This window comes from Balaenoptera physalus (genome assembly GCF_965194825.1).
Source record: "Balaenoptera physalus genome assembly, chromosome: 15".
Lineage (NCBI taxonomy): Eukaryota > Metazoa > Chordata > Mammalia > Artiodactyla > Balaenopteridae > Balaenoptera > Balaenoptera physalus.
Genome location: NC_138894.1, coordinates 52,633,143 through 52,659,637, shown reverse-complemented (window position 1 = coordinate 52,659,637; position 26,495 = coordinate 52,633,143). Strand labels below are relative to the sequence as shown.

At 39.6% G+C, this 26,495-nt stretch overlaps 1 protein-coding gene across 1 annotated transcript in view; it reads left to right on the top strand.

The window, feature by feature from the left end:
- The first annotated feature begins 11,636 nt into the window (after nt 1–11,636).
- ACYP2 (acylphosphatase 2) overlaps nt 11,637–26,495 on the top strand; it is a 176,323-nt gene continuing 161,464 nt past the window's right edge. The window contains exons 1-2 of the mRNA XM_082426317.1: nt 11,637–11,968; nt 25,755–25,771. Of these exons, the coding sequence (XP_082282443.1) occupies nt 11,827–11,968; nt 25,755–25,771 (159 nt within the window). The 5' untranslated portion in view covers nt 11,637–11,826. The remainder of the gene's footprint in view (nt 11,969–25,754; nt 25,772–26,495) is intronic.

Here is a 26,495-nt window from a genome sequence, read left to right as displayed (position 1 = left end):
TTATTGTGGATATAGATAATTTTACTACTTTTGTATTTTAACCTTCCTACTAGCTTTATTAAGTGGTTAATCTACTGCCTTTGTTGTATATTTGCCTTTAAAAATGAGATTTTACCTTTTGTAATTTTCGTGTTTCTAGTTGTGGCCTTTTCTTTTTCACATAGAGAAATCTGTTTAACATTTCTTGTAAAGCTGGTTTTGTGGTGCTAAACTCTTTTAGCTTTTGCTTGTCTGTAAAACTTTTGATCTCTCCTTCAAATCTCAATGAAAGCCTTGCCAGGTAGCATAATCTTGGTTGTAGGTTTTTTCCCTTTCATCATTTTAAATATTTCATGCCACTCTCTTTTGTCTCGCAGAGTTTCTGCTGACAGGTCAGTTGATAGCTTTATGGGAGTTCCTTTGGACATAGCTTTTTGCTTTTCCCTTGCTGCTTTTAATATTCTCTCTTTATCTTTAATTTTTGCCTTCTTAATTACAATGTGTCTTGATGTGGTCCTCTTTGGGTTGATCCTGTTTAGGACTCTCTTGCTTCCTGCACCTGGATGTCTGTTTCCTTTCTCAGGTTAGGGAAGGTTTTCAGCTATTATGTATTCAAATATGTTCTCTGCCCCTTTCTCTCTCTTTTCTCCTTTTGCGACCTCTATAATGTAAATATTAGTGTGCTTGATGTTTGTCCCAAAGGTCTCTTAAACTGATTTTTTTTTTTTTTTTATTCTTTTTTCTTTTTTCTGGTCAGCTTGAGTGATTTCCACTACTCTGTCTTCCAGTTCACTGATAGATTCCTCTGTATCACCTAATCTACTGTTGAGTCCTTCTAGTTTTTAAATTTCAGTTATTGTATTCTTCAGCTCTGTTTGGCTCTTCTTTATATCTTCTAACTTTTTGTTAAACTTCTCACTCTGTTCATCCATTCTTCTTCTGAGTTCTTTGAACAACTTTATATCATTACCTTGAATTCTTTATCAGGTACATTGCTTACCTCCACTTCACTTAGTTGTTTTGTTTGTTTCTTTGTTTTGCGGCGGGGGGGGGGGTTATCTTGTTCCTTCATTTGGAACATATTCCTCTGTCACCTCATTTTGCCAAATTTGCTGTTTTTATTTTTGTGTACCTGGTAGGTTGGTTAGGTTTCCCTATCTTGGAAAAGCATCCTATGGAAGAATTATCTTATGGGGCCCAGCAATGCACTCTCCTCTGGTCACCAGAGCTATCTGCTCTAGGGATGCCCTCTATGTGGACTGCATGGGTCCTTCTGTTGTGGTGGGCTGACTACTGTGGGTGCACTGGGAGGTGTGATTGGTCCCTGGTCCAGTTGGTTACCAGGCCCTGCCTTGTGTAGAGGCTACCAGCTGCTGGTGAGCAGGGCTTGGTCCTGGCATGGCTGGTTACATGGCCAGGGGAGTCCCGGTCCTGGTCCCAGCCCAGTGGTGGTGGGGCTGGGTCATGAGTTAGCTTGCTATGGAGCCCTGGGGGTACCCAGGGCTAGTGCTGGTCCATTGGTGGGTCGAGCCAGGTCCTGGGGTGGCTGGCTGTGGGGCTGGGAGTCTTGAAGTTAGTGCTGGCTGCTGATGCAGGGCCCTGTGGGTACCAGGGCTAGTGCCAGCCCACTGGTGGGTGGGGTTGTGTCTAGGGGCAGCTAGGGGCTCAGGGACCTCAAGGCAGCCAGGCTGCTGGTGGGTGAGCCTGGGCCCCAGCACTGATAAGCTAGAGGAAGGATTCCAAAATGCTGCTTCCCAGCACCAGTGTCCTTGTGGTGGAATGAACTCCCCAAAATGGCTGCTGCCAGTGTCTATGACTCCAGGGTGAGTCCCAGTTGCCTCCTGCCTCTCCACAAGGCTCTCCAAGATCAGCAAGTGTCTCTGATCCAGGTTCCTTTTGACTTACTGCTTCTGTCCTGGGTCCTGGAGCGTGTGAGATTTTGTGTGTGCTCTTTAAGAGTGGTGTATTAAAGTAAGCCCTCTGTCTCTCTTGAAAGTAAGCCCCACTGGCCTTCAAAACCAAGCATTCTGGGAACTCATCTTCCTAGTGCAGGACCCTTTGTCTGGGCAGCCCATTGTGGGGCTTGGGCCCTTGCTTACTGGGGAGAGATTCTGCAATTGTAATTATCCTCCCATTTGTGGGTCGCCTTCCTGGCGGTTTGGGTCTTGACTGTACTGCGTCTCCACCCCTTCTACCTGTCCTATGGTTCCGCCTTTAGATTTTTAGCTATAGAAAACCTTTACTGCTATTCTTCCTCATCAATAGTTGCTCTATTTTGGCGTGTCTGTGGGAGGATGTGAGCTCTAGGTCTTCCTACTCCACCATCTTGGCCACTTACCCTCCACATTTAAAAAAATTAAAGTATGTATATTGTTTGTTTAGACATAATGCTATTGCACACTTAATAGAATACAGCATAGTGTAAACATATTTTTTATATACTCTGGGAAACCAAAAAATTTGTGTGACTCAGTTTATTGAGATATTCGCCTTACTGCAGTGGTCTGGAGCCCACACTATCTCTGAGGTATGCCTGTAGTCTTCAGAGAAAGTGAGAGAAGACTTTTGCTTCAGGTTAGCTTATATCAGACCAAACACCAGCTGAGGACAGCTACCAAAACTGGATAAAAGCCAAACCAAACCAAATATCCAGATATTTGAAGAATTGGAAAGGAACTAAAGCATCCAGGACTTTATGTGACAAGATCTTGGGAGAGAATGGAAATGCACTGAAGTGAGCTGAACAGTTTATGCTGATGTCTCCCACTTTGGGAAATTTTCTGACTTGTAGCATGGGGCATAGAGCCTGAGCACCCTTCCCTGGCTTCCCACTATACTCAGAACAGAAACCAGCCTCTTTACCATGGCTTACGTAGCCCGGCACATATGGTTTCTTCTTGTCTGGACTGACAGCCCTATTTAATGCCACCTTCCCCCTTTTTAATAATACTTCACCACAATGGCCTTTCAATTCTTCCTTCTTGGGAAGCTCAGGCATTCTCCATCCTATTCCCTCTGCCTGGATTAAATTCTCCCACTTCCTTCCTGGCTCATTCCTTGTACATTTTTCAGGTATTGCTTCCTTAGAGACCTTCCATGGCAATCTCTCTATGCCCTATCCCGCCCTGTCTCTGAATTAGAGACCACCTTCTCCCCAGCACCAACACATAGCACACAGTAAGCACTTGAGAGATATTTATTGAATGAGTGAACGAAAGACTACTTGAAGGTAGTGTGGCATAGTGGAAACAACTCTGAATTTTACCTCAGAAGGTCAGATTCTAGAGGGGGTCTCTTCCTGGGTGATCTTGGTCAGTCCCTTCAATGTTCTGAGGCTATTTCCTTGCCTCTGAAGTACAGATGGAACCTGGCCTACATAATTCACAGGTAACTGTAAACATCAAATTGGAGTTGGTATCTAAAAGGGTCTTAGTAATTGTAAAATGCTACTGCAAATGTGAGTTAGTATACTATTCACTGACTCAAAAGGAAATCACATATATTCAATCAGCAAAATATGTTTTAAGTGCTGAATTACTGACACTTTACTACACTCATCATCATTATCAACCTTTTTAAGACAAGATTTTATAAATGGTAGTGAAAAGTAAATAATTCTAGATGAAAATTTTTTGCATTGCAAAACAATCACAAATCAATAAATATAACAGATACCTTGTTATATTTATATAACAAGATATCTCTGAAACACGTGACTTTTAAACAAGGCTAACTTTAAAGGATGCAGTAGATGAGTATACTGTAAACCATAACACTTAGTAGGAGTTCAACCAACATTTACTGGATGACTTTTGTTGTAACTTTTGCTTTTCCTATACCATCCATATCTGATAGTAATTCATGGTCAAGATACTTTCATATTTAGTAATCTGTTGAGTGAAGAGCCCTAACAAAACTTAAAAGGCTTATTATTTAAGGGTTTAGCACACACCTCAAAGGATTCTAGAAGTGTGACACTGAAATGAGAGAGAACTTAGGTGGCACTAACAACACTCCTGGAAGATTGGAATAGCAATCACATCCACATGACCTGCATTGCCTTGGATAGTTGGTAGGTGGCAGCAACAGACCAGAAATTATAGTTCATTTAACCAATCAGGGCATTGGAAGGTTTTTTTAAAAAATTAATTAATTAATTAATTTTTGGCTGCTTTGGGTCTTCATTGCTGTGCACCGGCTTTCTCTAGTTGCGGCGAGCAGGGTCTACTCTTTGTTGCAGTGAGCGGTCTTCTCATTGCCGTGGCTTCTCTTGTTGCAGAGCACAGGCTCTAGGTGCATGGGCTTCAGTACTTGTGGCTCGCAGGCTCAGTAGTTGTGGCTCACGGGCTTCAGTAGTTGCGGCGCACGGGCTCTACAGCGCAGGCTCAGTACTTGTGGCACACGGGCTTAGTTGCTCCGTGGCATGTGGGATCTTCCTGGACCAGGGCTTGAACCTGTGTCCCCTGCATTGGCAGGCAGATTCTTAACCAGTGCGCCACCAGAGAAGTCCTATAATCTTTCAATGGCAATTTATTTTTCAGAATTCTACGCTTTATTACCATTCTTGGCTTGCTTTTTCTTTTTTTTTATTTTTATAAATTTACTTATTTATTTATTTTTGGCTGCATTGCGTCTTCGTTGCTGTGCATGGGCTTTTCCTAGTTGTGGCGAGTGGGGGCTCCTCTTCCTTGAGGAGCACAGGCTTCTCATGGCGGTGGCTTCTCTTGTTGCGGAGCACAGGCTCTAGGCGCGTGGGCTTCAGTAGTTGTGGCACGCGGGCTTCAGTAGTTGTGGTTCGCGGCTCTAGAGTGCAGGCTCAGTAGCTGTGGCGCACGGGCTTAGTTGCTCTGCAGCATGTGGGACCTTCCCGGACCAGGGCTCGAACCCCTGTCCCCTGCATTGGCAGGCAGATTCTTAACCACTGCGCCACCAGGGAAGTCCCTTGGCTTGTTTCTTCTTACAGTCTTTATTTCTTCTGTTTGTAAACACTGAAAAAAAAAATTTTTTTTTGGCTGCACATCGCAGCTTGCGGGATCTTAGTTCCCCGACCAGGGATTGAACCTGGGCCTACAGCAGTGAAAGTGCAGAATCCTAGCCACTGGACTGCCAGGGAATTCCTAGCACTGAAAATTTTAATGCTTCTTTATGGACAGGAGGAGGATGGCATATTTGAACTTTCATTCTGCTTAAACTTTGACCTACCCCTGTTGTGAAGATTTTGCTCCCAGACATTGCATTTGGTCAAGGTTCAGTTACAAAAAAACAACCAAAAACAACAACAACAAAACCCTTCTGGACAGTTAAAACAGACATAGATTTAACACTGGGTATTAAATAGCTTATGGAGTTGTTGGGAGGACTAATGAAAGAAAGAATCTCTGGGTCAGTGGTTCTCAACCTTAGCTTTGTGTCCCAAGCATCTGGGTTGTTTTTAAGAATATAGATTCTGGAATCCACTGCAGACATATTGAATCAAAACCTCAGGGCATGTGTATGTGTAGAATTAATAAGGTCCCCTGGTGATTTTAATATGTAGCCAGGGTTGAGAACCACTTTGAGGCTGAGGTTTCAGGATCAATCTCAAGCAGAACTGGGCCACCACGGGAGCTATGATTCTTCTGCAATCAGGAAACCAAGTACTGAATTGGGAAGCTGCTGGCTTTAAAATTATGTCTTTCCTGCCACCATCAGGAAGCTGCCATGTTCTGGAAACTGCCACATCCTGGAAGCTGCTACTCCAGAATCCGGTACATGATACTAACTAGTAAAATGCACGTCCTGCACCCTGCCTCTCAGTGCCAAGAGGCCACAGTCATGGTGACCTCAGTTAATGCCACAGAAAAACTAAGCTCCTCCATTGTGCCTGTCATGGAACCAGCAGCAGAGGGCTCCGGCCTCGGTCACGCCCTCCCTCCACATCTAGCATGGTGTTTCTGATGGTGGATCCTCTATCACAGAAGGAATCCTAATTGCAAGGATGTAGCTTTAACCTCTCCAGCTCTACAGAATAGGAAAGCAAGCTAGAAGGAGATTGGAATGGATGTTGTATACCCATCCTGTGATCTAGCAAAGGCATCATGAAGTAGATGAGTTGTTTTAAACACTGGAGAAGGCTTGATGTCACACTAGCCCAGATCTAAGGGTAAATGTTATTCATACCTTTCAGGGAATAAGTGTGTGCGTGTGCATGTGTGTAGGTATGTACACTAAGGAGGAATCGGAAGGGATGTCTCCCCCCGATAGGCTCCTTGCTTCCATAGGAAAAGCAGACCTGAGACTGGCTCAACTCTGTAAGTCTGTGCTTGGGAGAGGTTAGGAGGGGAAGGGCCTACGTTGCCTAATTTTTTGAGTTAGTCTCTGTTCCTTTCTCCTCTTCTCTGTCTTGCAGCTATAGCACAGAGCCTGGGCACATTCTGTTTAAAACTTGGCTTTGCTATTTGTTGCCTTTGTGATGTGTCCAAGTAGCAGTATCTGTCATTTTGTCCCCTCTTTAGCTAATCTTAACTTTATCCTTCCCTTATCAAGACCTCTAGATGCATATTTCATGTTTTCTAAAGCACACAGTGCTAAGCATAATGATATTTTCCCATAGTTTCCTCGCTTCTGGATATGTTGTTATTCATTTTATATATTTTCTTCTTTTGGAAATGAATTATGTTTCCATAACACATTCTTTTCATTAATTGAGGTATGATTATATTTAATTATTTATTTGTGCTTCTTTATCCAGTTAAGATCTGCTTTAATGCTTTGAAAATCAACTGTTTAATCCTTAGTGTGAGCATGACTTACAAGTTCACTAAAAATTTAAATTATGTCCCATGTAGTGAAATAGTTTAAAAATATTTTAAAATTAATAATGCTGTTCATGCACTACAGTGAGAAATCATTTTGAAATGTTATTATGTGAATATATAACAGGATATTAAAATGGACTTTTGAAAAGTAAACTTTTTATTTTAGGACAGTTTTAAATTTATGAAAGTATTATGAGGGACTTCCCTGGTGGTCCAGTGGGTAAGACGCCACACTCCCAATGCAGGGGGCCCAGGTTCAGTCCCTGGTGGGGGAACTATATCCCACATGCATGCCGCAACTAAGAGCCTGCATGCCGCAACAAAAGATCCTGCATGCTGCAACTAAAACATGCCGCAACTATTATGAAGCTAGTACAGAGAGTTCCTGTATACCCTACACCCAGTTTCCCCTATTATTAATGTCTTACATTAGTATGGTACATCATTTGTCACAGTTAATGAACCAACACTGAAACCTTACTATTAACTAAAGTTCATACTTTATTCAGATTTCATCAGTTTTTACCTAGTCCTTTTTCTGTTCCAGAATCCCATCCAGAATACACATTACATTTGGTCATCATGTCTCCTTTGGCTCCTCTTTGTTGTTTCTCAGGACATCCTTGTTTTTCTTGACCTTGATAGTTTTGAGTATTATTGGTCACATATTTTGCAGAATGAAATGGACCCTTACATTTTAAATTTTATTTTAAAACTTTACATTAAAATTTCAAACATACACAAAATTAGAGAACAGTATAATGAATCCCCATGTACCCCTGATGCAGCTTCAATAATTATCTCCAATTTACTAAGCTTGTTCTATCTACACTGTCGTACTCCCAACCCCGAGGGTTTTAAAGCAAGTGCCAAATATAACTTCATAGCACACATATATTTCAGTACATACCTCTAACAGGTAAGGCCATTTTAAAAAATACACCCTCAATGAATAATCACACAACAAATTTAAAGATAATTCTGTAATATTGAATTGTCAACCTGTGGTCAAATTTCCCCAGTGGTCTCACAAATGTCTTGAACTTATAAATTCAAATCAGGATCCAAATGAGGTTTATATTGAATTCTGTTGATTTGAAAAATGGGACTTCTGTCTCAGTTTTAGCTGAGACCTGAGACTCAAAACAAATCAATAGTTATACCCACATTACAATCTGGGGTGCTAAACTAGCTATGTTGTCCAAAAGGGGTGTTTAAAACTGGTTTTAAAATCCTGAGCCCAACACCCTCCTCAGGCTCAAGAGGATTTCATTGGGGAAAGCTTAGGGGAGCTGTGGCTTTTCCCTCTTTGCCCCTCTACCACGATGGGAGAGAGAAACGGGGTGTTTTCCCTTCACTGCATGCCTAGTGAGAGGGTCTTTAAAGGAACCACTTTGAGAGCTTGGCTTTTACTCCTTGAAGCTAGAAGGGACTGGTGTTTGACCCAGACCCGTGGCAAGTAAAAAGGACAGGTTGTGGCTGGAGATACCTGAATAAAGCCTACCAAGTGGAGCAAAAAGAGGTGGTCAAATTCAGAGCAAACTGTGACTTCTATCAGTGGTAGGGCAGAAATATGAGTCCCCACAATTAGATGTGATGGGAAGGAGGGATCTGGTCTTGTGGTCATTTTAAAAGAAATCCCACCCATGCAGCCTTCTACCTGGGGGCTAGTCTCTCAGGGGAAACAGGTTGGAGGTATAGCCTTCAGTACTGAAGCTAGGACAGGGGTGTGAGTGCACAACTAAAGTGCAAGCATTGTCTATCAAGGGAGCAAAAGTCAGGAATTCCTCATGGAGAAAAGCTCTGAGTCCCTCCACCAGAAAGGATCCTGCAAAAGAATTAATCCGTTTTGAATATCTCCCAATCCTGGAAAGCCCCAAAGTACCTACCTGTTCCTTCCAATTCTCCTCTAGGAAGAAGGAAACGTAAGGCGAGGGAAGGAATCAACCATGCCCTCTCCTACCCTAGCCTAAGCAGTACCAAGCTGGAAGAGGAATATCCTCCTGAGTTTGGAACATCAAACGGGACTGTGATAAAGAAAAAATTGTTTCAAACCCAGGACAGGATTTCCTTCTGGGAAGAAACATGCATTCCTGAGAAAAAGCTTAAGCAATTTTCTGATAAATTGTAATGAGATTAAAGGCTCTTCTGGGAAACCAGCTACTTCCTCGGCTGACTGACAGTCTGGTGTCTAATGATCTTGAATCCAGTATAGTTAATAATTATTTAACCATTTCTTTACCTGTAAAGTGTTCCCTGCACGAGGGAATCATTGAATATTTTTGTTTAATCCTCTTCAATTGTGGAAGTTAATGATTTGTATCCTGTTGAGTCCTGCTCTTTCAACAAAACAATTACAAAAATATTTCAGGGGTAGAAATATGTTGATGGATAAAATAATTTTCATTGTCCCTGACATCAGTTATACCTCAATATCAAATTTCTGAGAATCACTCTAGGAATTACTCTCAACTGACTGTCGTGACAAATTATAGAGATTTACAGGTGATACCACGTCAGTTCAAATGTCATTTGGACATAGAGACTGTATTGTCTGTCCCTGTTTCACAGGTTCTGGGACCTGGTCATTTTTCACACACATATCATATAGGCAGGATTTTCCTTTTCTATGTATTACCTTAAACATGATCCTGCATCACACACAAATTATTTTAAAGGGTTCAAGGAAGGGAATGCTATGACTAGGTTTTAATTTCAACCAGCAGTAACACAAAGCCAAAGTTATTGCTCAGGTTTCAAAATTAAAACTTTTCACCTAATTTAATCATGCATTGTATGTGAAGAGCTTGCTTACATCTGTTTGCATCAAAAGCCAAATAATCATATACTTATACAGTGTTGGTAATTGAATGTTTAAATTGGTACAGCCCTTTGAAAAATGATTTGGTAATGTGTATCAGAAACAATACACACTTATACGCTTTGATTTGGTATTCTAAATTCTACCCTAAATGATTTTTAAATATGGGAAAGAAGCTATATGAAGGAATATTTCCTTCACAATATTTTTTATGGTAGTGAAAATTTAGAGGCAACCTGAGTATGTAACAACAGGGAATTATTAGTAGGTAAACTTATGGTTATACCTACTTAATAGAGTATCATGAAATTACTAAAATATTCATTACAAAAAACTATAACATGGAAAAAGAAAGAATAAAAGTTGAATTTATACAACGATATTAACTACTTAAAACATATATATAAGAGAATACACAAAAAAGATATAAGTTGTGTTAGGGTTATGGATTTTTTTTTCTATTTTAAAAAATTTCTCTAATTATGCACAAATGTTTTTGTTGTTTAAAATTAGCTGAAGCATTAGCAACATTTGCTTAAAATTTTTAGTCTTAGAATCACATATATTGGCAATTCATGCTGAAATCGTACATAAAAATTTGTTTGCTAATTTCACCTGTTGGCAGACACAGTCAATTTTTTAGCTAAGCAAATGTCAATTGTTGCCATTGTGCTTCTAAAATTACAATAAAGCTACATAATAATTGGCAGGAGTACTCTTGGGTAAATGTGGAGAAAAGTCAAAGATTGATTAAAAAAAGGAAAATGTCAACCTTCCCAGTCAGTGACAGGATCTTTGATAGGCAGGGACAGGACCCAGTTTGAGATCTTACTTCTTGGAAGGCACAGTACTAGTAGGGAAGACAGTAAATAATTAGGATGAAATCTGGTAAGCACTTGCACAGGCAACTGAACAGGATATGGGAAGATTTGGGAACTGGAACAGGTATTCCAGATAAAGTAGATCCAAGAGCAAAGATTTTTTTTAAAGTCAGGGTGTGTTCAGAGAGCTGAATAACTCAAAGTGTATTGACAATAGGTTACCTATAACCTATAGGATGGATAGAAGCAGGTAATAAGAGGTTAGTGGAGGCTGAAGACCTTCAGTTTTATTTGGAATGCAGTGTAGAGACTTTGAAGATAAATCATTGAAAAGAATGACATAAGATCTATGTTGATTCTAGGGTCTGCATGGAGTGAACTGGAAGGGAGATGAGAGGAAGATGTAAGTTGTGAGGATTCTGCAATAAACCAGGATCTTCATTACATAAAATTACCGGATTAGCGCTTCCAGAATATATTTTACTGTAAATGATTTAACCACATTCCAAGAAAGTTTTAGATGATTTTTGGTGCTAATAGAATTGGCACATAATATTGAATCAGATTGCAGAGGATTATTTTAATTATACGGCCAGATGCAGAGAAATATGTAAGGATATCGAAGCCAACAAATATGTTGAGAAAGGCAAATTCTCACAAGTAAAAGGATTTTGATTTCTAGAAGGCAGCAGATTATCAATAACTGTATACAGATTCTCTGGAGTTGTGGGTTGCTTTAAGACTTCGTAACAGCTCACCAGGAAGTAAAATTTTCTAAAGTGTAAACTGCTTTAACCTTCTAGGCAATTGGGGGCATTGCTGAACAATGATCAAGATCATAAAAAAGCTATATGAGTTCACAGCAGACAAGATTTTTTTGTTTCCATTAAAGTTTCTTGTCCCAGAATATATCACAATCCATTTAGAATATGGATTCAGGCCCAAAGCTTTTCTGACTCAATAGAAAAGAGGATGCAGATGTCACCTTAAGAACGGCTCAAAATCGCCTGATAGATTTAGCAGTTACCTAAACGTTTAATAAAAATTTACTCACTAACCAAATACTCTCAGTCATCGAGCTAGCAGGTCTTTCATTTCAAAAGAATCATTTTGGGGTACCAAACTATTGACATCTGGGCCAAGCCTCCGCTTTTATTTAAATGCAAACACTGACAAAGAAGCGCAGCGGTTCGTTAAATCGCAGGGACGCGTAGTCTGGTTCCACCACGAGGGAGGGGCAGGGAAAGGAGACCTCGGGCGCCAGGCACCTAGCGGCTTCTTCCTTCCAGGCGTCCCGGGCTGCCCTCACTACCGGTCCCCGCCGTCTCATTTGCCGCCTTCCGACGCGTGACCCCGGCGCACTCGCGTCCCGGGCCGGTGACAGGCGCGGGGTGCGCCGATCGGTCCCATGTGCGCCCTCCCTCTCGCGGCCGCTGCAGTCACCGCGCCCCGAACCCAGCTCCGGCTCCTCGGCAGAGGCCTCGCCGTCGCCATGTCTACCGCCAGGCCACTCAAATCCGTGGACTACGAAGTGTTCGGGAGAGTGCAGGGTAGGGGACCCCCTTACAGTGGGAGATCAAAGAGGTGTTGGGGAGGAAGAGTAGAAAGCTTGGACAAGCACACCCCATCTTAAGGACGCCCTGCCCCGTAGCGGCTGGGACTTCCGCTCGGCCATGACACAGCAGCCACGGGTGGGAAGGAGGTGAAGGGCGCATGCGCAGCAGAAGAGCTGGGTGATGGGGGAGGGGAGCGGAGCCGGGGAAAGACTGGGAGAAGGAGGAACAGTCGGGCGCCGGGAGTGGGCCACTTAAGGGGGTCCGGGGAGTGCGGACCGAGAGGACAAAATGAAGCGGGGGAAGGAAAGAAGAGAGGGTCTTTGAACTAGTGGTCCCCGTTACTTACCACTGAAACTACTGCGCTTGACTTGAGTTCAGGATGGACACCTAAGATGGTGTTTGAGGGTTCTCTTTGTAGGAGATTATACTTTTTTTTTTCCTGTATAGCTCCTAAAAGAATTATTAAGTTGTTATCTAATTTTTGTTTCATTATAAGTTTAAATCGTTGCAGAGGATGTCATGTCTGGCTTACTGTAACTATCGTTATTTCTAACTTAAAATGTTAAATCACTGAAATTTATCCAATGGAATATAAATATGGTAGTGATTTAATATTTGCCATCATTCATTCAAAGTAAAGCTTTTTAACAGTGGGAAATTTTGCATCATACCTTTTCCTCTTTGAATTTGATTTCCATTCCATTTCCCCCACAGAATTTTATCCCATTGTTATGCTTGAGCAATTTCTAGTTGGTCACCTACCAAACTTCTCTGCAATATGTATGTGCATATGTATGTGTATATATATACACACATACATATATTTTCTTAATTTCCTTTGACCATAAAGCTCTATTTATTTATTTTTTCTTTTGGCTTGAGTTACTATTGTGACTATTATTAGAATACACTTGATGAAAATAATATAAATACATTTAAAAGTGTGATAAACATTATTAAAATTAAAAAGGTAAATTTGTTTTGGAAATTTATTTCTTAAGGGGAAAGCTGGGGGTTTTATGGAACATTGATTAAAGGGTTGAGTTATCTTTGTATTTTGGTATTCTAGAGGTTTTTACACTTTGGGGCAGCATACCAGGATAAGATAAAGGATGGGTGAGTGTATGCCTTTTGTAAAGAAATAGCTCTTTCTTTCAAAGGGTAACTGTGGAAAGGGTGGTAAGAAAGGAGAATCATGGCGGATTACAGGTGTCTCCTCAGACAAGTCAGTTTTAGGGAAAAAAAAAATATGGAAGTTCTAGATACAGAAATTGATTACTTAAAATTATTCATGCTTTGTACCCTTTAGAATGTCTTCGGTACACCCAGGGGTATGGTATTCTAGATTGAAAACTACCCCAAAAAGTCATTGAAACATGTATATAACAATGAAAATGGTGGCAAAGATCACTTGACAAACTATTTGGTCTACTGGACAGAGACGGGAGTAGTTAAGGAGTGTGCGTGTGTGCGCGTGTGCACGCACATGTGTGACGTTTACTGAGGGTGTACCATGTGCTGAGCATCCTACTATTATTCACTTAATCTTCATCACAATTTTGTGAGATATATGTCTTAGTACTGTTTTAACAATGATAAAATAGGTAGAGTGTCCGTAACTTGGACAAGCCGTTAGTCGACAAATGGGATTTGATCCTGCATCTCTCTAACTCTAAAACCTGCACTTTCCCATTAGATGAGGTTTTCTGATAACACATAATGTATTTCTATTAATTTTAACTATGTAATTGCACTTTGTCCATATGGTGGTCACATGGTGTATGAAGATCAATTTGGGGCAACAGTATACATAATAGGAAAGAGAAATGTATGATATATAAACAGTGGGGTTTAAAAATCAGCTTTAGGGCAATAACTGTTGTTTACAGTATGTTAAATGGAAGAGAGTACATGCATACTATTGATTTATCGAGGCCTAGTATGTGGGACAAATTCACAATCCCATGTTTGCACACATATACACCAACATTTGCTGAGAATTTAGGATGTGCCAAACTCTGTACTCATTTAATCATCAACCCTATGACCTCAACCATTTTCCTCATTTAACAAATGGAGAAATTAAGGCATAGTGAAGTAACTTTCCCGGGTTACAGAGTGAGTTAAGTGGTGGTGCTGGGATTTGAACCTTGACAGTTTTATACCAGGGCCCATGCTCTTAATCACTATATCCTACTGATCCTCCTCTCAGTACCTTTTCCACCTTTATTTTGCCTTCCTCCAAACCTATGAACAGAACGCATACATACACTGATGCAGGACATTTGGACCTGGCCATCTAGACCATTCCAGATGATTCTGAGGATGTTTTTATGGTCTTTTTGGCTCCAAGGAAGTTTGACCTTGTCAGTAGGCAGTCAGCACATTCAAAACTGCAGCCTCTGACTCTCTCTCTGTTGCTTGCTGGCACTGGCACTGTTGCTGTATATCAGTCTGCGTCTCTCTGTGTCTCACAGAACTGCTCACAATTTTTTAGTGGATTACCTAAGAAATAAATACAAACCACTAGCTTTTTGTCTGAGTCATAATGATAGTGTAGAAATAATTGACAATAAATGATAAAAAATTTTAATTTTATTTTAATAATGTAAAATGGAGAATGATTAAAGGGATCTTTAAAAAGTGTGGAATAATAAAATCTTAGTGAATACTCACTTGTTAGAAATAATGGCTACGAAGGTAAATTTACAATAGAGGAAGCTATAATTAGGAACATTGAATATGGACAAGGTATAGATTGATAAATAAAATTGTCATTAAAATATTTAAATGAAAAATATTCTTAATGAAAATTGCTTCAATGATATAAAAATTAATATGGAAAATGATTTAACTGTCTTGTTTTGATGGAAAATTGATCAGTGAATTGAATTAGCTTGATGGAGCTTATGACAGAAAATATTTTCTAACCAAAAACAGGGTATGCTGTTATATTTGTATTTAGAATGTTTGAATTTAAATCATCCTTGGTGCCAGAATGGTAGTCAAAGTGTTCTAGGGGTCAAATATACTCTGCCTTGTTCTCCAATACGCACACCCTAATTTGCAAACAGATTGCATTACAAGAACTAGTTTATAAATTGGTTGTTTGATATTCAGGAAAATACATTTATAGAAATAATATTACAAATAGTGGGTTTATTTCTCAGGCCCTTCTTCAAAGTCCACTCATAGAGCTATAGGCTTGTTGACAGAAATAATCAATAAACAATCTATAATTGGAATAGAAAAGAGTTTTATTTCAGCCAAACAGGACTATAGCCGGGGAGACAGTCTCTCAGGTAGTTCTGAGGAACTGCTCTGGAGAAGCATGGTTTCCAGCACAGTTTTATATCTTGTCAGAACAAAGAACATCTAACAAATCAGCGATTCACTCCTTCAAGGTTTCAAAAAAACAGATCAGCATGTACACAGTGAGCCAGTATGTCCTTGGCACCTGGAAAGAGAGTCCTGTCATCAAAGAAGTACCAGCATTGGCATCCCAGAAAAGGAGGCATTTAATCTTTAACATGGACATTCTTTACTTCTGGTTAAGGTGCCCTTTTCTTTAACAGTTAAAACAGATGTACAGTGTTTGATAAGCCACAAACAGGCTGTTTTAGTTAGCATAAAAGTCAAGTTAATTCCTGGATAAGCCAGAATGACTTCCCCATACCTCAATATGTGAACATTTCTTCCATCAGGCGGCTGCTGCTCTCCATTGCTGCTTCCTTCCCTCTATTTTTTTTAAATAATTTTTTTGTTTGTTTTAGAACAGTCTTAGAATTATAAAAAAGTTAGAAAGATACTATAGAGAGTTCGTGTATACTCCACATCCAGTTTCCCCTACTGTAAACATCTTACATTAGTATGGTACATTTGTCACAACTGGTGAGCCAATATTGATACATTATTTTTAACTAAAGTCTATACTTTATTCAGATTTCCTTAGTTTTTACCTAAAGTCCTCTTCTGTTCAGGATTCATCTAGGCTATCACATTAGATTGGGTCATCTTGTCCCCTTAGGCTCCTTTACACTGTGATAGTTTCGCAAACTTGCCTTGTTTTCCATGACCTTGGCAGTTTGAAGGAGTAATTTGCTGCTAGGTACCTTGTAGAATGCTCCCACACTGGTATTTGTCTGGTATTTTTGTTGTAAGACTGAGGTTGTGGGTTATCAGGAAGAAGACCACAGAGGTAAAGTGCCATTCTCATCAGCATATCAAGGGTACATGACTTATCACTGTTGATGTTAACCTTGATCACCTGGCTGAGATAGTGTTTGTCCACTGTTAAGTTACTCTTTTTTTCCCCTCCCTTTCCATCCTCTACTTTATCTCCATATTCTCAAGAAGCTCCATGTTTTTTTCCCACCAACTTCTGTTACACTGGGGGCTTTGGGATGAGGGATAGGGGAGTAGGGGACTGACCTCCTGGGTTTTTAGAGCATTTGTAACTATTGCATGGCTTATAATGTTCCTATAAATGTTTAATTACAATTACATCAAGAATAATCTGAAAATTTGAAAGAGAAATTGATTAAGCTGTGTATAGATGCTTTACCAACTCTCAGGTAAATACTGACGACACCTGTAGAAATGGACTGTGGCAATCTGTTGGTTTACCTGTGCATTAGAAATTTAACAGTTTGTTTTTGATGGGATTGACTCAGATTTAGAATGGGAGTAACTTATTAGACTACAGAAATAAATAGCGATTTTCTTTAGGATTGCTTAAAATGAAAATTAGGATAATTACTAAATAGCTTTGTCAGACACCACATAATTTAGGTGTATACTTTTTTCCTTACGTAGACAGGTAAGTGGAAGAGTTATGTTTTAGAGGTTGAAAATTTTAGTACATTAAAGTCAAGAAATACGATTAACTCTAATTCCCTTTCTCATCTTTCTTCCTATAGCATTTCATTTGTAGTTCTGTTCTACTTCTTGTTTTTACTTCTCCAAATCCATCCTCCCTTTTTTAAAAAAATATTTATTTATTTATTTGGTTATGCTGGCTCTTAGTTGTGGCACGTGGGCTCTTTAGTTGTGGCATGTGGGATCTAGTTCCCTGACCAGGGATCGAACCCGGGCCCCCTGCATTGGGAGCATGGAGTCTTACCCACTGGACCACCAGGGAAGTCCCTCTCCTTTCAACTATAGTTATTTGTATACACCTATCTGTGTCTCTCACTAGACAATAAGGATAGTATTGGGTGGGCCAAAAAGAGCCTTTGGTTTTTTAAGTAAAAATAAAAGACACATTTTTTTATTTTCACCAAGAACTTTATTGAACAACGTATTCACCCTTTTGTTCCACTACCTTCTGCCATTTTTCAGGCAACTTCATGATTCCATCTTCCTAAAACTTTTTATCTTTTTGAGCAAAGAACTATTCCAGGTACCTTTTACAGTCTTCCAGGGAATTGAAATTTTTTCCGTTAAGAGAATTTTGTAAAGACCGAAATAAAGGGAAATCTGAAGGTGCAATGTCTGGTGAATACGGTGGATGAATCAGAACTTCCCAGCCAAGCTGTAACAGTTTTTACCTGGTCATCAAAAAAACATGCGGTCTTGCGCTATCCTGATGGAAGATTATGCGTTTTCTGTTGACTAATTCTGGACACTTTTCGTCAGGTGCCAGTTTCAGTTGGTCTAATTGGGAGCAGTACTTGTTGGAATTAATCGTTTGGTTTTCCAGAAGGAACTCATATTAGAGGACTCCCTTCCAATCCCACCATATACACAACATCACCTTCTTTGGATGAAGGCCGGCCTTTGGTGTGGTTGGTGGTGGTTCATTTCGCTTGCCCCACGATCTCTTCCAGTCCATATTGTTGTGCAGTATCCACTTTTCATCGCCTGTCACAATTTGTTTTAAAAACAGAACGTTTTCATTACATTTAAGTAGAGAATCGCATGCGGAAATATGGTCAAGAAGGTTTTTTTTGCTTAGCTTATGTGGAACCCAAACATCAAAGCGATTCACATAACCAAGCTGGGGCAAATGATTTTCAGTGCTTGATTTGGATATTTTGAGTGTGTCGGCTATCTCCCGCGTGGTATAACATTGATTGTTCTCAATTATTGTTTCAATTTGATTGCTATCAACTTCAACTTGTCTATGCGACTGTGGAGCACCGTCCAGCGAGAAATCTCCAGCACGAAACTTCGCAAACCACTTTTGACACGTTCGATCTGTCATAGCACCTTCTCCACACACCACACAAATCTTTTTTGGCATTTCAGTTGCGTTTTTACCTTTCTTGAAATAATAAAGCATAATATGCTAAAAATGTTGCTTTTTTCTTCCATCTCCAATATTAAAATGGGTACACAAAAATTCACCAATTTTGATGTCTTTTTTTAAATGCTCGCTGATATGACAAATGTCACATACAATCTAACAAAATTGTTTTGAATGAAGTTAAAGACAACTAAGTGCTACTAGAGCCATCTTATGGAAAAAACTGAACTAACCTTTTGGCCCACCCAATATTTTAAAGGTCAGGCTAGCTTGTTTTTATATCCCCTACAGGCTGTGCTTCTGGTGGGAACTTCCAAAGTATCTCAAATTAAATTCAAGTGCTTGGGATAGTTGGCTTGGAGAAGAAACAGTAGTATATTTGCTGTTTCGACTGTTTGAAAGATGCCATGGTGTGTGGCTCCAGGGGACAGATCCTGGATGGATGTTGAAAGGTTAAAGTGAGGCAGAATTTTATTACATAGAAGGAAGGCCTTTCTAACAATTAAAGATGTTTAAAGTCATTAAGGGCTGCTTTGTAAGGTAGTGACTTGATGACTTCCTGCATTCAAAATTGACACATGCAGTTCGAGCCCAGGATGAAGGATTACAGTTTAATATGAAAATTTGATTTTACATGAAAGGATCCTGATGTTTAGAATTCACCATATGGTTTCTTTAAACATCAATACTTCTTTGTAGATTTAAAGTATGATTTGCTTTGCAAATATTCACCTCAGGTTTCTCCCTGACACATCTTTTCACAAAGCAACGTCCAGTTGCAGCTGACTGAGCCTTGATTGAGTGGCATATTTTGTTTGAGTCTCTCATAACTGAAGCGGCTGATGTCTGTCCCAGTTTCCAGAGCAGTGTGTCTGTAAAAAAACTGCATGTGTCATATCAGCTTCCTTTCTCTTTAGCAAGCAGGGTGAAAGCAGTGCAGAGAGGCCATGGAAGCCCATGGAAGCAACTTCCCCAGTACAGGCCCTGTCCTGAGAGTGCTCAGTTCCAGTCAGTGCTACTCAACTGCAGAAAATCTGTGTCCACATTCACTTTTTTTTCTATATGGACCTCCCTCTGTTGCACAGAATGCTTCAAACTAGGGATGGGGACTCTCAGAAAGACTCTGAGAAAATTCCAGAGCTTTGAACAGTTAATTCCTGCATGGTTCACTGCTTCACAAAGTCAATGGGCTGGAGGTCCTGACACCTCTTGATACACATTCCTTCGAACGCTTTAAAATATGGGTTGTGGTTGAGGGACCCAGTAAACAACACCCCTCTTCATTATGTGAGTTATTGACAAGTAAGACAATGAGTAAAGCAGAGTTTGGGGGATGTGTCTCAATCTTCAGGTAAGTAGACTTTGTAATAATCTGTACTGCAGAATTAAACACACCAACCAAGGCACCAGCAGGGCTCCCTCAACAGAACAGAAGGGATGATTCCTTGGAGTAACTAGTTCCCAGAAGGAAGAAGAGGAAGCACCTGGACTATGTATGTTTCTCCTTCCAAACTTAACCATTAGATAAGTCACTGCCTGTCCCCGAGGAGTTAGGAACAGGTAGAGAGTGGCCAGGAGTGACACACTAGTGGATATTTCTCCCCGTTAAAGGAACTATCACAAGGGCAAAGAAACTTTCTCTCCCAGAAATAAGCAATGACATCTAGAGGGAGCTCAACTATTTAGTTCTGGTTGTAGTACTTCAAGATGATCTGCAGAGCAGAGTTTTTTGGTGTGGAATGATAGAAGTCAGGGATGTTGTATGGAGAGCAAACTGGGGAATGACTGTCCTTGTTCTACAGAGAGAAATAGGAAGGATGATGTCACAGTCCTGTTTCCTGCTTTCCTGTTTTGTGTGTGTGACATAAAAAAAAATGAGATCTAATTCACATAATATTAAATTCACTCTTGTAACGCGTTCAAACATACTAAATATCCAGTGTTTTTTTACTGTATTCACAATGTTTTGCAGCTATCATCACTAATTTAGAATATTTCCATCACCCCAAAAAGAATCCCTGCCCCACAGTTCCCTTTACCAGTCATTCCCCATCCCCTACTTCCCCCATCCCTCAGGGATGTCGCCGCCAAGGTCTCTGTGATTTCCTTGGACTTTCCTTCATGGTTTCAAGATGGCTGCTATCGCTCCAATCATTACATTCACCCTACAGTCAGGAAGAGAGAGGGAAAAAGGATGAAACCACTGGCTGAGACAGCCCCTTTCAAAGAACTTTCTTGAAAGCTTCAACCAGTGACTTGGCTGAACCACTTGACATGGACCACCCCTTATAAGGAAGATCGGTAAATATAGAAGAGCATGTTGCTGCCTCAAGTAAAATCAGAATTCTGTTAGAAAAGCAGAAGGGGAAAATGGATTTTGTGTAGGCAACTAACAGTGTCTGTCACAGATATTCATATATTAAATACATTTGACAGCATAGTAATTACATTTGGTAGTCTTTCCCAAGTAGTGATACAAAAGGACATACTACAGAAAGACTTTGATCTCCCTGGTCTCAATCTCAAAATATTTGGTTTATAACCAAGACAACCTAAATTTCTGTTAAGTACATATTGAATCTTTCACATATGATTTATCTCAGTCTTATTTTTTTTCCATTTATCACTGCTTAAAGCAATGGGCAACACTTGTATTATCTACCCAATTTGTCAAGCAGTATGAACTTAGCCTAAAATTAAGTCTCTTAAACTTAAAGGACAATCCTTTAGTTATACTGTTTTAAGATCTGTTTAATAAATGTGTGTGTGCCCTTACCATTCATAGTTACAAATACAGCCACCATGTCCTGCTCTAGTCTTCTATCCCAAGTCCTCTAAGTTCTGTAAGACAACCAATTTAATCATTTCTTTTTTCAGTTCTTATGGTTGTTAAGCCATTATTTATAAACAACATGCTCATATTAATATTTCCTGATTTGTCAACTTAGGCATTATGTAGTGACTTCTTGCTACCCTTTGTAGTATATAGTATATTATATATAAATACACACATACACACATCAAACTATATATTATCATTTAGATAAAGCAGTAAAGTTCTGCTAGAATCAACACAGAAGTCTTATGATTCTTTCCAGCTTTGAGTGCAGTAAATTTATCATCATCACTTTGAAATTAAACTCTAATCAGTATGGTTGCATGTATATTTACAATGTTAATAATGAATTACTACAGGACAGTAAAACAGTTCACTTAAATATTTATCAGCTGGTTTTTCTTTCATTCATTTATTCAACAACTATGTGCCAAGCTCTGGTCTAGGTGCTGGGGACACAGTGTTGAACAAGACAGAAAAAATAATAATAATAAATACATAGTAATATCATATGGTAATCGGTTATGCATATCCAGGAAACATATAAGGATGCAGTGCTGTTTTAGATAAATTGGTCAGGGACTATTTCTCTATGGAGATGACATTGGTGCAGAGACATGAATGATGAGAAGGAGCCAGCCATGAGACAATCAGGGGGAAGAGCATTTCAGACAGAGGGAATAGTAAATGCAAAGGCCATGAGGCAGGAATATGCTTGGCATGTTGAGGGACACGAAGGAGAAAAATTTGGCTGGAATGGAATGAGCAGAGAGGAGTCCTAAGAGATGAGACAGAGCATTAGAAGGGGGCCTGGAGGCTGTGGTAACCAGAATGTATTTTATTTTGAGTGTGATAGGAAGCCACCAGAGAGTTTTAGCTGGGAAAGGAAGTGATTTGATTTTACTTAAGGAAAGAAAACCACCTTGGCTGCTTTGTGGAGACTAGACTGTAGGAGGGCAGAACTAGACATAGGGAGACTAGTGAAGGGGCCATTGCTGTGGATTAGTTGAGAGATTATGATAACTTGGACTAGGGTGTAAAAACATTTTTACCCATTTTTCTAGAAACAGTTGAAACAGAATTAAACTATTTTTTAGCAAGTCTTGAAAATGAAGCTTGGGGCTAGAAATAATTGGTAAAATGAGTGCAATGACATGGTTTTGATTATTTAACTATGTGTGGTATCGAAATAGGTCATGATCCTGATTTGGGGACTTTGCACATGCTCTTCCATCTTTAATGTTATTCCATTCTCATCATACTAATTTTTGCTCATCATTGAAGTATCAATGTCCCGTTTTCAATAAGCCTGCCCTAAAATTACTCAAGACTGGGTGGGTCATTTGTTTGTCCTGTGAACTCCCACTTGCATCCTGGTTTATGCATCTTTCAACTCAAAATTGTTCTATGTTTTATTTATTTTTAAAGTTTTATTTATTATTCTTTTTTCTTTTTTCCCCAGTTTTATTGAGATATAATTGCCATACAGCACTATATAAGTTTAAGGTGTACAGCATGATTTGACTTACATCATGAAATGATTATCACAGTAAGTTTAGTGAATATCCATTATCTCATATAGATACAAAATAAAAGAAAAAGAAATATTTTTCCTTGTGATGAGAACTCTTATGAGTTACTCTCTTCCCAACTTTCGTATGTAACATAAGCATAAGTTAATTTTATTTATTATGTTGTACATCACATCCCTAGTACTTACGTATCTTATAACAGGAAGTTTGTACCTGTTGTCTTCGACATTTTAATTGCCATTTTACTTGTCTATCTTCCTCACTATACTGTAAGATCCTAGATGGCAGGACTGTCTTATTTACTCATCTCATTCTCTGCAGAATTAGACAATGAATATTTGTTAAGTGAATAATCAGAATGTCTAAAAATCAGAATGTCTAAAAGTGTGCTTATTTTTTAAAAAAATATTTATTTATATATTTGGTTGCACCAGGTCTTAGTTGTGGCATGTGGGCTCCTTAGTTGTGGCATGTGGGCTCCTTAGTTGTGGCATGCGAACTCTTAGTTGCCGCATGCATGTGGGACCTAGTTCCCGGACCAGGGATTGAACCCAGGCCCCCTGCATAGGGAGCGCGGAGACTTATCCACTGCGCCACTAGGGAAGTCCCTAGTGTGCTTATTAAGTATATGAGTTGCCTGATTCTTAGATTATGTCTGTGTGAAAAGAACATTTCATTAGCAGACTGGAGTAGGTAATTTCCTTAACCCTGCAATGTGTTGGATAACTCTTTTAAAAATTCCTCAAATCCTGTCACCTTAAGCAAGTGGCCTTTTTGTTATCAGTAAATAGATGGTGGAAGGGCTGCTGGGAATTCATAAATGTTGAAAGGATGTCGCTCTTCACCGGGGGTGGCGTGGCGTGGAGTGGGCAGCTTGTTGTTAACCTCCCTTTGTGGCAGCCCCGGTGTTTCTGGCAGTAAGTAGTGAGGGTGGAGGGAGCAACCTAAGCGACAGGCTGCCTGCCCTGCTCCAGCACCAAATCCCGTTTGAGTGCAGGACAGGGTTTTTTGTCTTTTCATTGTCCATGGTTCCTTTCAAGTAGCCCTGTTGACTTGTAAAATAGCTGAGGCAATATTGACATGCAAGTACATGATTTATTACCAACACGAATTTGAACAGCATGAGTGAGAAATGCATCAGACCTGCAGTACCCTACAAGAGTAGAGTTTTCCCCTTTGCGATGCAATCCTTCACCTGAAATATAAATCCTTTTCAAAGCTTTCCCAGACCTTCCTTTAAGGTGGAGCCAACCGTTGATTCTAAACTTTAGCGGGCATAAAAATCACCTGGAGAGCATGTTAAAATTGGATTCCTAGATGCAACCTGCAGAGTTTCTGTTTCTTTAGTCCTGGGGAGGAGCTTGACAATTTGATTTTCTAAAAACCTCTCAGGTGATGCTGGTACCTCTGGTTCATGGACCGCTCTGAATAGGAAAGAGCTGGACCATATGTTTCCAATTTCTGTTTACTTCAGTTGCATGTGCTTTCTTTTCTTAATGCTAACATCATTTGGGGCTGTTCACTGTTGAGAAACTCAGAGGGGAATATGCACAATAGGCCTGGACCCAAACCTTCAGCTCTGCTTAGTCAGTGTCTTCTGGGATCCCCTCACTCCAGGAGAAAATGACTGCACACTTCTCCACAGTTCTGCCTGTTTTGTCTCTTCTGCATGGTCTGGTTAACCTGAAGTTTCTCTTGAATTTTCTGCCCATTCCTTTTATATCTACTGACTCATGTCTTTCCCTCCATCTATATAACAGATTACCTTTCTGGTTCTTCTTCAGATCAATACTCCCCACTCATCATTCCTCCACATTTATAGGTATCTTTTAAAATATTCTTTATAGCCCAATAAGAATTTCATTTGTGATACTATCCTGTCTTTGTTGCTCCGCTACTCTTTTTTTCTTCATATTCATTTGGTACCACAATACACTACCCTCAGGAAACAAATGATACTCCTTGTTATTATAAATCCGCTTACAAAACTACATAAAATTACCCAAGCCACTGATCTTGTCTTCTGTATCCTCTTACCCAGGCTCAATTGCTGTTTGGAGAAGCAATATCTTTTGACCTCTCTGAGATTGATTTGATCTATCACCTGTGATTTGCCTATTTCTTTTTTTCTAATTTTTAAAAATTGAGGTATAATTTACATTCAGTAATATTCACCCTTTTTAGTATACAGTTCAATGAGTTTTGATAAATGCATACAGTCATGTAAACACCACCACTACCAGCACAATTGAGACATAAAACAGTCCAATCACCCCAAAAATTTCCCTCGTGCTCCTTTTCGGCACCCCACTCCTTCCCACTCCCGCCCTTGGCAATCACAGATCAGTTTCCTGTCCCTGTAGTTTTGCCTTTTTCAGAATGTGGAATTAAAATAGAAATGTTTTATTACATTTAAAGTTGAATTTAGTCCTTGTATGTAAAGAAGACATTCTATTTATTTATTTATTTTATTTATTTATTTTTGTCCGCGTTGGGTCTTCGTTGCTGCACATGCGCTTTCTCTAGTTGTGGCGAGCGGGAGCTACTCTTCGTTGCAGTGTGCGGGCTTCCTATTGCCATGGCTTCTCTTGTTGCGGAGCATGGGCTGTAGGTGCATGGGCTTCAGTAGTTGTGGCACACGGGCTTCAGTAGTTGTGGCTCACGGGCTCTAGAGCACAGGCTCAGTAGTTGTGGTGCACGGGCTTAGTTGCTCTGTGGCAAGTGGGATCTTTCCAGATCAGGGCTTGAACCCATGTCCCCTGCATTGGCAGGTGGATTCTTAACCACTGTGCCACCAGGGAAGCCCCTAAAGAAGACATTCTAAAAGCTGAGGGTGGGTAAGTTTTATGCCAGCACGCTCAACTGTTCTTGCAGTAATTATTTTGTTTTATTTAGCATTTTAAAATAGAAGGAATATGCAGTTTGGCGTTTCATTATACTTTGGTTTCAGAATATTATTCTTTTTCTCCAAAAATAATCTTCCTTTTCTCTTTTTGTTTTAAAAGAATTTTAAAAAAACACTTTCTGAATACATTCAGATATTAAAGGTTTTGTTCATTTCATTTACTTACTATTTAATAAACTAGATGAAAGCTAAGTCAGGAAATATATAATTTTTTTAAAGCTAGACAACCTGACATTTCTTTTCATCTTTCTCTTATACAGGTGTTTGCTTCAGGATGGTAAGTCAACAATCTGTTTATTATTTTTTGCCATCTCCCTCCCACCCCCACTGTTATTTAGTCACAGAGACAGAGCAGTTATCTCCTTAGTGCTAATCTATTGCTAATTTCCTGTCCTTGACAGTGAATGAAGAAATATTTGTATTTCTTTCAAGTTACTGGTTGAGATTTTTATTAAGGATGTCTTTTAAAAGTAGCCTATTAAAAACATTACAGCCTTCCTAGTTTTCCGTTAATATTTCTATGAATTTCGAAAGTACCTCTCTTGGGGTGATCCAATTAAACATTTTGATTAGGTATATTTAATACACAGTGTGGGGTCTTCCACTTGTTCTGGATGGAAGAGTCTCTCCAGGCAAGGGTACATATCTTGAATTGCAAAATGAGAAAAGCCCATTGTTGCATAAGGAAGTGGTTCCTAGGCTTTTAAAGTTAAAACCCCTTCCTGCCTTTTAGATATTTATTTTTAAATATTTATTTATTTTAAAATACTTTAAAAATATCTATTTTTAAAATATAGTACTCCTTTCCTAAAAGTTAAACGTGGCATGTATTCTCACCTACTGTTTGAGCTGGGAATCACTAGCTAGGTCTCTGTTCCTAACCTCTAAAGGTTCTAACAGGTTCCCACAAGTCAAGTCTCTGCCTTTTGAGATCATCGCATCCCCTGGAGTTCAGATTGTCTCCTTTTTCATTATTATCTGTGAAGACATGACATTTTCAG